Source organism: Ovis aries, chromosome 1 (assembly GCF_016772045.2).
Source record: "Ovis aries strain OAR_USU_Benz2616 breed Rambouillet chromosome 1, ARS-UI_Ramb_v3.0, whole genome shotgun sequence".
Taxonomy (NCBI): domain Eukaryota; kingdom Metazoa; phylum Chordata; class Mammalia; order Artiodactyla; family Bovidae; genus Ovis; species Ovis aries.
In genome coordinates, this window is record NC_056054.1 from 234,072,688 (window position 1) to 234,086,118 (window position 13,431).

The 13,431-nt window shown below is 37.6% G+C and overlaps 1 protein-coding gene across 1 annotated transcript in view; it reads left to right on the plus strand.

Moving 5' to 3' along the window:
* GPR149 (G protein-coupled receptor 149) overlaps window positions 1-11,305 on the plus strand; it is a 90,578-nt gene extending 79,273 nt beyond the window's left edge. Inside the window, exon 4 of the mRNA XM_004003855.5 lies at window positions 7,832-11,305. Coding sequence (XP_004003904.3) covers window positions 7,832-8,404 — 573 coding nt within the window. The 3' untranslated portion in view covers window positions 8,405-11,305. The remainder of the gene's footprint in view (window positions 1-7,831) is intronic.
* The last annotated feature ends 2,126 nt before the right edge of the window (window positions 11,306-13,431 follow it).

Genomic DNA, 13,431 nt, shown 5'->3' on the forward strand with positions numbered 1-13,431 from the left:
GAATTTTTAAAAGTTGATCTTATGTTTTGTGCTTTAGAAAGTCAAGATAAACAAAGCACCATTGTATAGGACAGGGAATTATATTCAATATGCTATGATAAGCCATAATAGGAAAGAATTTTTAAAAGAATGTTATGTATATATATCTGAACCACTTTGCTGTACAGCAGAAATTAACACAACATTGTAAATCAACCACACTTCAATTTAATAAAAAGAAAGAAAAGATATGGAATCTAAAAACTCTACAAAGTCAATGCTGTGGATTCATTCATTCATAGAAACATTTATTCACACAACAAATATTTTTTGAGGGGTTGTCATGTGCTGGCCACTGTTAGAGATAGCAGAGAAAATCAAGATCAACAAGGAAATATTCCTTTCCCTTGAGGAGATTACATTCTATGTGGATTTGACAGACTTGTTACAGTTCCAGTCTCCACAGGCAAATAGGCAGTTATACAACTTTGCAAAACGTTTATACGCGTATTTATTTTTGTGCCTCTTTGCATAAAATATTGTATTAGTTTTCTAGGGCAGCTGTAACAAGTTCTTACAAACTTAGATAGCTTAAAACAACAGAAATCTATTGACTCATATCTCTATGCTCCTCTGAGGCTCTAGAGGAGGATTCTGTCTTGGTTTATGACAGCATCATTCCAAATGCTGTATGCTTTACATGTTCAGCTTCTCTCTGTGAATCTATATCCAGAATCTTGGGATTAAGGTTTACTCCAATCCAGTATGACTTCATCCTAATTTTAGAACATCTACAGTGATGCTAGGCTTCCCTGGTGGCTCAGTGGTAAAGGATCCGCCTGAGATGCAGGAGGCATAGGTTCAATCGCTGGGTGGGGAAGATCCCCTGGAGAAGGGAATGGCCACCCACCCCAGTATTCTTGCTTGGGGAATCCCATGGACAGAGGAGCTTGGCTGGCTACAGTCTATGGTGTCACAAAAGAGTCAGACAGGACTTAACAACTAAACAACAACTCAAAGATTCTATTTCCAAATAAGGTCATATTTATGACTATCAAATTTTATCTTATATGTGCTACAAAAATAGTATCACCAAGATTACCAATTGTCTTTACCATTGCTTTCAGCATATACTTCTACACAGACATTTTGAAATATATATATTTATTATTTATTTGGCTGCATTGGGTTCTAATTGCAGCATGTGGGATCTAGTTCTCTGACCAGGGATCAAACTTCAGCCCCCTGCATTGGGAGTCTGGAGTCTTAGTGACTGGACCACGAGGGAGGCCCCTGACACATCTTTAATTATTCTGCAATCAAATCTGCCCATCTTGGACTTTGCCATTTCTAATTTTCATTCCAGATTTGGAAAGATCTTCTTCACTCAGATTTTCAAAGAATTACTAAGATTCAAGAAATAATTTTTGCATATTGAAAAGGGAGTCTGATTTCATTTTGTAGTGAATAGCCAATAATATGTAAAGGCCCACTTGAATCCTTATTTTGAAATGCCATCTTCATGACATACTATGCCTGGTTTCTTGATTTAGACTTGCTTGATCAAATCTTGCCATTAACACCTTGTATTAATTACATAGCTTCATATTATGTTTGCAAAGTCCCCTCATTAGTCGGCTTTCAAATTTCTTGGTTATCCATAAGCATTTACTCTTTGAAATAAATCTTAGAAGAAATTTTTCATACTCTAAAATAAAAGTCCATTGGTATTCCATTGGAATTTTTATTAAAGTGTGTTAAATCAATAAAGTAAAAGAAAATTGTCATATTTAAACATAGAGTTTTCCCATAAGGAAACATTGTTTCTTCTGTCTCCTATTTATTTTGAACTTTTTTTTCAGGCCTCCTTTTCCCTCACTTCACCCAGGTTAGGTGCTTTTTTTCCCATATTTTCATAATACTCCAGCCTGGGTCTATTGTAGAGCTAATCATAGGGAAATCAGTTGTTTATAAGCTTCAGTACTCTGCATTCTGTGGACTCTCTTCATTCCATTACTATAGACCTACTAGCTAGTCAAGTCCTAGTATACAAATCCGTCTGTTCTCCTACTTCTAGTCTGTCTCCATTTGAGTCCTTGTTCCTAAACCACAGTCCTCCTTCCACATCCTTGGGCTTCCCTTGTGGCTCAGCTGGTAAAGAATCTGCCTGCAATGCAGGAGACCTGGGACCAATCCCTGGATTGGGAAGATCCCCTGTAGAAGGGAAAGGCTACCCACTCCAGTATTCTGGCCTGGAGAATTCCATAGTCCATGGGGTTGCAAAGAGTCGGACACGACCGAGCGACTTTCACTTTCACTTTTCACTTTCCATATCCTAAAAGAGGTGGAAAATCCTGCTGTTCTATTCAAATTCTTTCAGCTCCCTCCTTGAATCTTTATTATTGCTCCATTAGTTCAAGTTCCATTTTCCCTCACTCAGAGTAATGTTTCTCTAACTTATAAAAGACAAAAGAAAAAAATTATATAAACCTCTTATGATTTTGCAAACAAAATTTGGTATAAACTCCTTACTCTTGTACTTCATATACAACTCTAAACAACTTATTCATTACTTTCATAACAGGTAAAATTTAAATTACTGAATTAGCTTAAAGTAACTGTACGATCTTCCTGAAACTAACCTTCCAACTTTGAATTATGAGTATAAAGTATGCTCAGATATATTTCTTTATACTCTGTCTCTGTGTTTTTACTTCCGTGACTCTCAATCATGGTCTTTGGAATATTTCACAAAATAATTTCGGTAACTGGGGACTCTGTACTATTTCAGAATAACCAGTCTTCATACTTAGCTAAACTCTGGCACTATGCAGCTCTCAAATGCCAGTTTTAATGAGTTGTCATTTGATAACTCAGTAAAGCTTGTTTTCTCATTTGAAAATAAGGTTAGCATGGAGGAGCTATTGAAATCTGCAGTATTTAGATGTATAAAATCAGATACAAAAAAATACATTTGCTTTCACTTTGGTAGTAACTGCTCATCAGTGATACAGGTTGGTTACATATAAAAATATAGTTACACTGCTGATTACACAGTGAAAATTCTTTTTAAGAGACATGCCAGTGCTTCTGGGCACTGACAACTTAGTTTTCTCATCCCATCTTTTTTAAACTAGCATGCTCCATAGGAGTTTGTTTATAGAATGTACCATGCTAATAAAAATACTTAGGAACAATTTTTAGAGTACCGATGTAGGGATTTTTTTTCCTTTCGATAAAGTATAATGTAAGAAGGGTCACTTTCGTGTTAACTAGCTCTCAGAATAAAGAAGGCTGTACATACAATTCACATTATTAAATGACAGCCAAATTTTCTGATTAAATAATGTGTTACTCAATTTTGATTTAGAAAAGAAAAAGAAGTTTCTGGATTTTTCTCAGGATGGAAAGTTTTTAGGTTGGACCTTAAACTCACAACTTACTACTCAGAAAGCAAGGCTTTAAAAACTCAATCTTTTCTTGATTCTTAAGATCAATTTCAAATGACACCCCTACATAAAATCTATCAGAGGTCCTAGCTCTATTGTTGTTGTTCAGTTGCTCAGTTGTGTCCGATTCTTTGCAACCCTATGGACTGAAGCATGCAAGGCCCCCCTGTCCTTCACCATCTCCTGGAGTTTGCTCAACCTCATGTCCATCGAGTCAGTGATGCCATCCAACCATCTCATCCTCTGTGATCCCCTCCTCCTGCCTTCAATCTTTCCCAGCATCACAGTCTTTTCTAATGAGTCAGCTCTTCACATCAGGTGGCCAAAGTATTAGAGCTTCAGCTTCCACGTCAGTCCTTCCAATGAGTATTCAGGATTGATTTCCTTTAGAATGGACTGGTTTGATCTCCTTGCAGTCCAAGGGACTCTCAAGAGTCTTCTTCAACACCACAGTTCAGAAGCATCAATTCTTCACAGCCTTCTTTATGATCCAACTCTCACATCCATACATGACTACTGGAAAAACCATAGCTTTGACTAGACAGACCTTTGTTGGCAAGGTAGTGTCTCTGCTTTTTATTATGCTGTCTAGGTTTGTCATAACTTTTCTTCCAAGGAGCAGTCGTCTTTTTATTTCATGGCTGCAGTCACCATCTGCAGTGATTTTGAAGCTCAAGAAAATAGAGTCTGTCATTGTTTCCCCATCTATTTGCCATAAAGTGATGGGACCAGTGATCTCATGGTCCATGATCTTTGTATTTTGAATGTTGAGTTTTAAGCCAACTTTTTCACTCTCCTCTTTCACTTTCATCAAGAGGCTCTTTAGTTCTTTGCTTTCTGCCATTAGAGTGGTGTCACCCGCTTAACTGAGGTTATTAATATTTCTCCCAGCAATCTTGATTCCAGCTTGTGCTTCATCCAGCCCGGCATTTAACATGATGTACTCTGTATAGAAGTTAAATAAGCAGGGTGACAATATACAGCCTTGACATATTCCTTTCCCAGTTTTGAATCAGTCCATTGTTCCACGTCCAGTTCTAACTGTTGCTTCTTGACATACATGTAGATTTCTCAGGAGGCAAATAAGATGGTTTGGTATTCCCATCTCTTTCAGAATTTTCTAGTTTGTTGTGATCCACACAGTCAAAGGCTTTAGTGCAGTCAATGAAGCAGAAGTAGATGTTTATCTGGAATTCTCTTCCTTTTCTGATGATCTAACAGATGTTGGCAACTTGAACTCTGGCTCCTCTACCTTTTCTAAATCCAGCTTGAACATCTGGAAGTTCACAGTTCACATACAATTGAAGCCTGGCTTGGAAAATTTTGAGCATTACTTTGCTTGTGTGTGAGATGAGTGCAATTGTGTGGTAGTTTGAACATTCTTTGGCATTGCCTTTCTTTGGGATTGGAATGAAAACTGACCATTTCCAGTCCTGTGGTTACTGCTGAGTGTTCCAAATTTACTGGCATATTGAGTGCAGCACTTTAACAGCATAATCTTTTGGGATTTTATCGTTGGGGATTTTATCTTTGGGGATTAAATAGCTCCCCTGGAATTCCATTACCTCCAGGAGCTTTGTTCGTAGTGATGCTTCCTAAGGCCCATTTGACTTTGTACTCCAAGATGTCTGGTACTAGGTGAGTGATCATGATCACACCATCGTGGTTATCTGGGTCATTAAGATCTTTTTTCTATAGTTCTTCTGTGTATTATTGCCACCTTTTCTTAATATCTTCTGCTTCTGTTAGGTTGATACTGTTCCTGTCCATTATTGTGTCCATCTTTGCAAGAAATGTTCCCTTGGTATCTCTAATTTTCTTGAAGAGATCTTGAGTCTTTCCCATTCTATTGTTTTCCTCTATTTCTTTGTATTGATCACTGAGGAAGGCTTTCTTATCTCTCCTTGCTATTCTTTGAAACTCTGCATTCAGATGGGGATATCTTTTCTTTTCTCCTTTGCCTTTAGCTTCTCTTCTTTCTCAGCTATTTGTAAGGCCTCCTCAGACAACCATTTTGCCTTTTTGCATTTCTTTTTCTTGGGGATGGTCTTGATCTCCACCTCCTTGCTCTATTAGGATAGATAGAGCTGAAGTTTTTATTTTTTACACATCTTTCCCACTCAGTCATCTGTGAGGTCTTTGGATGCATGTAGTGAAAATTCAGAATCTTACAGAGAGTATTCAGAAATGTTTAATGAATGATGAATACATAATAAATAAAGTTTACCCAAAGTTGCCACCACTCTTAACGATGCTCTGCTGCAGTGCTGAACTTAGGTATTGTCTCTCTGTTTCTCTTGTTTCAGTCATACAAGTAAAATTGAAAAAGTTTTTTCTTTGCCTCAGTAGAAAAGCAAACTTAACTTTATGGTGTAAATTTTCAAAGTTTATGGTCCTTTAGGGTACAAGGCCTTAAATATAGGTCCCCAGGTTCCCTTATGGATAAACAGAATTGAAGCCTTCTCTTTAGTATTTAACTGGGAAAGACTAGTGATGTGTCTCATGTGTCCTAGACTGTATTTTTCTTGGTCCCTAAATTCAATGGGTGTGACATGAAGTCACCCTGAATGAAGCTCATGATGCATCCTCCCTTAAAAATTTTACCTAAGTAGATAAGAATCCACACTGTTTCTTAACAGAGGACTCTGGTTCTAGGCTTCCCCTAGCCACTCATAGGTCCATGGCAAATAGGGTGACCAACTGTCCTTGTTTTCCTCGGACTGAGAGGCTTCCAGATGCAGGAATTTCAGTGCTGGAACTGAGACAGCCACAGGCAAACTGGGAAGGGCAATCATCCTAAATTGACAAAATGCTATGAGCCCTCATGCCCATTCCCCTGGTGAAAGAAACATTTAAGCCAGTCCAGTGAGTAATTCCAATCTCTATAGATGGAGACATACATATATATAAAGTGTCTGCTTAACCATCCCCTACCCCACCTTCTTCTGGACTAGCAACATTTCTTTAGTTACAGCAATGGGTTGTGAATCTTACCCAAATGATAGAATCACCTGGAGGGCTTGCTAAATACAGATTATTGAACCTCACCCCTAGAGCTTTTATTTCAGTAGGCCTGGAGTCAGATGCAAAAATAGCTTTTCTTGTAAGTTATGAGCTGATACTGATAATGCTACTCTGGAGATCGAGCTTTTAGAACCGATGCTCTAAAAGTTTGCATCTTACTGTCTTCTGAAACTAACTGGGCTTCCCTGGTGGCTCAGATGGTCAAGAATCTACTTGCAATGCAGGAGACCAAGTTTGGGTTGAGAAGATCCCCTGGAGAAGGGAATGACAACCCAGCTCAGTATTCTTGCCGGGAGAATTCCATGGACAGCAGAGCCTGATGGGCTACAGTCCTTAGGGTTGCAAAGAGTTGGACACAACTGAGTGACTAACACTGTTACTGTCTGAAATGAACATGTAATCAAAAAAGTCAATTAAAAGTATGAAGGCATGAATCAACAATATAAAGTACACACTACTGGAAGAATTAATCTTTATTTCTTATGCAGTTCTCAGTGGTGAGTACAGTTTAAAATCAACATTTTAATACTTAAAAATGTAATATAAATTTTTGTAGGGGTGTGAGGGAGTTCTCTGTTACCAGGTTTACTTTAATGACCGTGATTTCTCTGTGGAAAAGTAAGCACACTGTACCACACAATTCTGGTGACATTTGGTTCCTTTACTGTGTGCTCAAATGTGCAGTTGAAATACTCTTTATATTTAATCTGAACCACAGTTTCACAATTGTCATTGTCTCTGCTTCCCTGGTGGCTCAGAGGCTAAAGTGTCTGCCTGCAATGCGGGAGACCCGAGCTCAATCCTTGAGTCTAGAAGATCCCCTGGAGAAGGAAATGGCAACCCACTCCAGTACTCTTGCTTGGAAAATCCCAGGGACAGAGGAGCCTGGTAGGCTAACAGTCCATGGGGTCGCAAATAGTCGGACACGACTGAGCGACTTCACTTACTTAATTACTGGCATACAAAGGGAGGGAAAGTGCATTCAGATCACAGTCTGCACTTCTCTCAACCTATGAAAAGTTTTTAATGTAACTGAACATGTAACAAAAATATAAAAGCTATACATTTGATTTTATCCTTATATTCTGCCCAACTCCTGCTGACCATAGTACACACACCTTGCTTTCAACTGAGAAATATCCTCAAAGGTAGGTTTCTGACTGCCCTCATTTCGATGTCATATTTGACCTAGAAGAAACTAAGTACAGAGCTTTGATGGCAGAATTTCAATCACGTATCTGTAAAAGGTTTCCATGGAAATGAGTCTGAACCAGAATAACATTACCATTATCATGAAAAAAAAAAAAAAAGGAAAAAATGAAATGGCCCCTTCTCAGACACTAGTTTTCAATAATAACCATTTTTGTCTTTGTCCCCAGCGTTCCGGAGGTGCTCTGGCCATTCCTTTGTGTGCATTCCAGGGGACCGTGTCTCTCCAAGCCCCGACCGGGAAAACCCTATCTCTGTCTACCTATGAGGTGAGTGCAGAAGGGCAAAAAATAACCCCAGCCTCTAAGAAAATAGAAGTCTACCGATCCAAAAGTGTTGGCCATGAACCAAACTCAGAAGATTCTGCCTCCACATTTGCGGACACCAGTGTGAAAATCCACTTGGAGGTTCTTGAAATTTGTGATAATGAAGAGGCCCTGGACACAGTGTCAATCATTAGCAACATCAGCCAGTCCTCCACGCAGGTCAGATCACCTTCCTTACGCTACTCACGGAAGGAGAACAGATTCGTTTCCTGTGATTTAGGGGAAACAGCCTCATATTCTCTCTTTTTACCCACAACTAATCCCGATGGTGATATCAACATCTCCATTCCAGACACTGTGGAGGCACACAGACAGAACAGCAAAAGGCAGAGCCACGAGACTGTTGGCTACCAGGAGGAAATCCAGCTGTTAAATAAAGCTTACCGGAAAAGAGAAGAAGAAAGCAAGGGTGACTAGTGATCATTTAGCCTGATAAAGGCAAGAATGGCTCTGCAACTTCAAATGACTAAACTAACACCTTTATTCTGAGGCTTATTGATTTTCTTTTTTATTTGTTGGTTTACACTTAACAGTTAATTATTTTTAGCACAAACAGCTGAAACTAGTGCAAACACTTAAGTGCTTTTGATGTGTTACTTATAGATCACTCACTGTGGCAATTAAAAGGTTCTGTTTCTTATACGATTTCTAAAAATCTTTTCTAAATCAAAACCCTGGTATAGTTTACTAATGTTTTCACCTATATCTGTCAACCTCAGAGTAAACAGAAAATTGTATAAAGTCATTGAAAATATTGTTCTCATGCATGTGTCTTGACACATAATGTTGGCCCTTACTGCAAGAGGGAAAATGACATTTGGGGAATGGAAGAAATATAGCAAAACTCTGAGTTGTATGTGAAGAAAGAAAGAAGGAAAAAGAAGTTGCTCCATCGTGTCCGACTCTTTGTGACCCTGTAGACTGTAGCCTACCAGGCTCCTCCGTGCATGGGATTTTCCAGGTAAGAGTACTTGAGTGGGTTATATGTGAAGAGGCTTGCCTAAATGTGGCTAGCAAAGCAAGCTTATTACAGTTACTGCTTTAGCTTCATACTGATATCTAGGAAATACATTCCTGCATAAAATAGCAAATAAGCTTCCAACTCTGAAACATGCATGTCTCTAGTCTATACCTAGTTGTTCCCTTCATTTCTATCAAGTACAAATTGTTTACTGATTTTTTTATTTCTCTCTTAAATATGAGTGTTCTCCTTTCATCTTTTCAGTATGTTGACTGCTCTTAAAATAAATATATTGTATGTTAGAAGTAGAATTGGAAGTAGCTCTTAAACCTATTGGAAAAGGTTGTAAATATATACTTATCATTTCTAGAACTGTTTTGTTTATTTGAACAGAAACTAGGAAAAAACACTCCAAGATTAAGTTCTGTGAGGTACACCCAAGTAGAGTAACACAATTCTGGGTAGAGCAGAGGAAAAATCCTCTAAGTCCAAATTAAAGGGTCTGTTTCTAAGGCTACAGATTTGGCAAACATCCTTAGCTGCTCTTGAAGCATAGAAAATTTTAGTTCACCTATATTCCAAGTTTAGGTGCTTTTTTATTTCCTTTGCAAAGATGTGTGTGCCTCAAGCAAAGAAACAATTCAATATAATTTATTGATTGTGAGGTATATATTTCAAGATTAATTTTTAAATGTGTTACATTGCAAAATGCAGATATCACCTTGTTAGAGTAATAGTAATGTACGTATCAAAAATTAAGAAGTGATTTTTCTTTAAATTGCTTTATTCTGATCTTTGTGTAAACATTTATTAAATGTATTACTTAAATGTTTATTTTTCAAAGTTATTAAGATTGACATTCTACAGTTTTAAACTTTGTACACTCTCACTTTACTCACATATCTTTGTTATTACTTACAGACAGTGAATTATTTTTTTAAATGATTTATTTTGGCTTCCATTTCATTATGTTGAATCAGAATTCTAAATTATTTCACATAATCATTCAGATTGTTTTATCTTTAGATTATTTTTTTTTTGCTACCAAGAAATCATTTTCAAAATAATTATCTCAATGGATTTTCCTTATCTTTCATTAACTTCTCAATATATCTTTATTTAAACTTGAGAAGCAAATGTAATGCCACCAGTAATGTTTGAAAACAAAGCTTAAAATAATGTATAACATATAAATTCAAATTCAGATGAATTCTTATTACAAATATAGTTAATTTAGTATTTTTTAAGATCAAACTTGAGGGTTAATATATGACAAATGGCCAGATTAATCTGACAGTATAAATCAAGTGTTAAATGCCTGTTATAAAAGCAAAAGTTGAATATTCTAATAATGCTTTGTAAAAGATGGGTTTTGATATGTTAAATTTAGATGTATAACTTTATAAAACAGAAAAGAGATTTTGCTGCTCAAAGTATAATTTCTACCAGCAAGGAAATTACAAACAGAATGATAATAAAAATGAAGAAAATAATAAAGGCAGCTCCTTTATAACTGTGCAGCACTTTGAATGGAAAGGAGGAGATGATGAAAATCAAGGTTTAATGAACATAAGGACTTGATTGTAAGACAGTAACAGCCCTTTTCTCTCGTGTGTGGCATTTTCTTTTCACTGGACTTGGGCCTATGCTGGGGGAACTGAATATAAAACAAAAAAACACTAGGATATTCCCATTTAATTGTCTTTGGTTGTTGAATTAACTATATGATGGATACACTTAAAAGTTCTGTTGTACTGATACAATACCAGGATTATTTACCCTCAAGCCATAGACTAATCAGCATCACATTGGTAACCTGTAACACTTCAAGGCAACAGGAAATGGATCTCAAGAAAAATCTACAGGGGCCTGTGCTAAAACTTGAACGGCTACTATCAATCCCTGTTAAGAGAGGGAAAAGTTTGACTGCGGGTGTTAAGTCACTTCAGTCATATCTGACCCTGTGTGACCCCATAGACAGCAGCCCACCAGGCTCCCCTGTCCCTGGGATTCTCCAGGCAAGAACATTGCAATGGGTTGCCATTTCCTTCTCCAATGGAGGAAAGTGAAAAGTGAAAGGGAAGTCGCTCAGTCGTGTCCGACTCTTCTCGACCCCATGGACTGCAGCCCACCAGGCTCCTCCATCCATGGGATTTTCCAGGCAAGAGTACTGGAGTGGGGTGCCATTGCCTTCTCCAACTACACCAGTATAAAATCTGCCTACTCTTTAATGTGATTATGATTGTAAAAATGTGTTCTGGTATAGGACATATCCTTGTAGATATTTGGGGCTATGTTTAAATATCTTACCTTTGCATTGTTATATTGTTCTTATTATTAATAAATGCTCCACTTCATATAGTTTAACTCTTTTCTCCACAGACTGATATAGCTGAAGACAAAAACTGTTTACTTAATAAAAATATCACCACCTGGTGGTGATTCCTATAAACTGAAAATTCATAATACCTAAAGTTTCCCAATAATATAAAAGCATATTACATAATCCCAAAGACTTCCAAGAGTTATGACTGACAGAGGCAACCATTTTGAAGACAGCAAATATCACAGTATTAATTAGAACATAATTTTTAAAAGGCTTGGTAATGCATTATTCGGAAGTTTTTTCTCAATGTAGTTCTGTAGTACTAAATTTCATAAATAGATTTTCTCTTAATTTCTTACACTATTCAGCTACTTTCATTCATGTATTCATCATAATATTTAGTGAATGCCTATTTCATCCTAAAAATTATTCTAGGTACATAGGATTATAACTGCAAACAAAACCAAAAAAAAAAAATGTGTGTGTATATACACATATATACTGTGACTAGACTGTGAGCACACACGAGACGTCAACTTCCTTTTTTCTTGGGGAGTATGGTTGTTCTACAGTGTTGTGTCGGTTTTGGCTATAAATACTTTCCTCACATCTGACATCATGTGTGAGTTCTCGTGTTCCCCAAACCACTATCAATTTTAATAATTCACTAGAAGACCTCATAGAACTCCTTGAAAGTTGTATAGTCACAGTTATGGTATGTTACAAGGAAACGATACAGATCACAATCAGCCAAGAGAAGCAGCACATACAGCAGAATCCAGAATAAAAGGCCTAGGTGTGGAGTCTCTGTTTTCCTTTCGCTGAGGAGTCATAAACAGCACTACTTCCCTAGCATCAGTGTGTGACAACACACGTGGAATATTGCCAATAAGGAATGAATCTTGCTGTGCAGCCTTTAATGGGGCTTCATCATGGTAGGAGTAGGGCAAATACGGTTGACTGCTTACAAGACTGATCTCAGTTTCCATCTCCTCAGGAGGTAAAGCTTACATGGAATGAATAACTCAAATTTACTAGACTAAATCACATTTTTACTATCTGGCTGATCTAAGGACTTCAAAGTCACTTCTATCACATATAACATTCCAAGGGTTTAGTTACTTCCCCAAAAGAGCAAAGGTCAGGCCTCTCTTTGGATAGGATTAAGCTCTTCACTACATATATGTACACTGGTCATATCCAGCTCTTATACAGGTCATATATAGTGCTTCACTACATATATATGTATATATGCATATGATATATCTCAGGTAATGCTAAGTATTTTGACATAAAATAGGCACCAGATGTAGTTTTAAAAATTAGAATAAAGGAATCATGACAGAAGAAGTGTTGTTTTCAAATATTTCACTGAGGAAAGCATTCACTGATTAACGTAACATTTCATCAGAGATGCAAGTCAAACATCAAGGTGTTAACTGATTTGGTTCTTGGTAAAAGCTCTCTTCTTGGCTTGTAGACAGCCTCTGTCCTCACATGGTCTTCCTTCTAAGGAAAGAGAGAGCAAGCTCTCTGGTGTCATTTGAAACATTATCTCGAACAATCCACACTATTTCCTTCTTCTTTTGTTCCTATCATCTCCAATGACTATCTAACCCTATACTGAAAAATTCACATACTTGTATACAGGCTGTGCCCAATGGGTACATTTATTTGAACTATTCATTTCTATAATTTTAATATTAGCTGCTGCTGCTGCTAAGTCGCTTCAGTCATGTCCGACTCTGTGCGACCCCATAGACGGCAGCCCACCAGGCTCCCCCATCCCTGGGATTCTCCAGGCAAGAACACTGAAGTGGGTTGCCATTTCCTTCTCCAGTGCATGAAAGTGAAAAGTGAAAGTGAAGTCACTCAGTCGTGTCTGACTCTTAGCGAACCCATGGACTGCAGCCCACCAGGCTCCTCCATCCATGGGATTTTCCAGGCAAGAGTGATGGGGTGGGGTGCCATGCCTTCTCCATAATATTACCTAGGAACTCCCAAAACATACACTCAGTCTTCTCTCTCTACACTTTTAACTCATATAGCCAACTGCTTTCTAGACATCAATTTGTATGTTTCATAGTTGCCTCAAACTCTACAATTATTAATTACATATATTAACTCAAGCCTCACCCCTCCAACTTCCCCCCACCA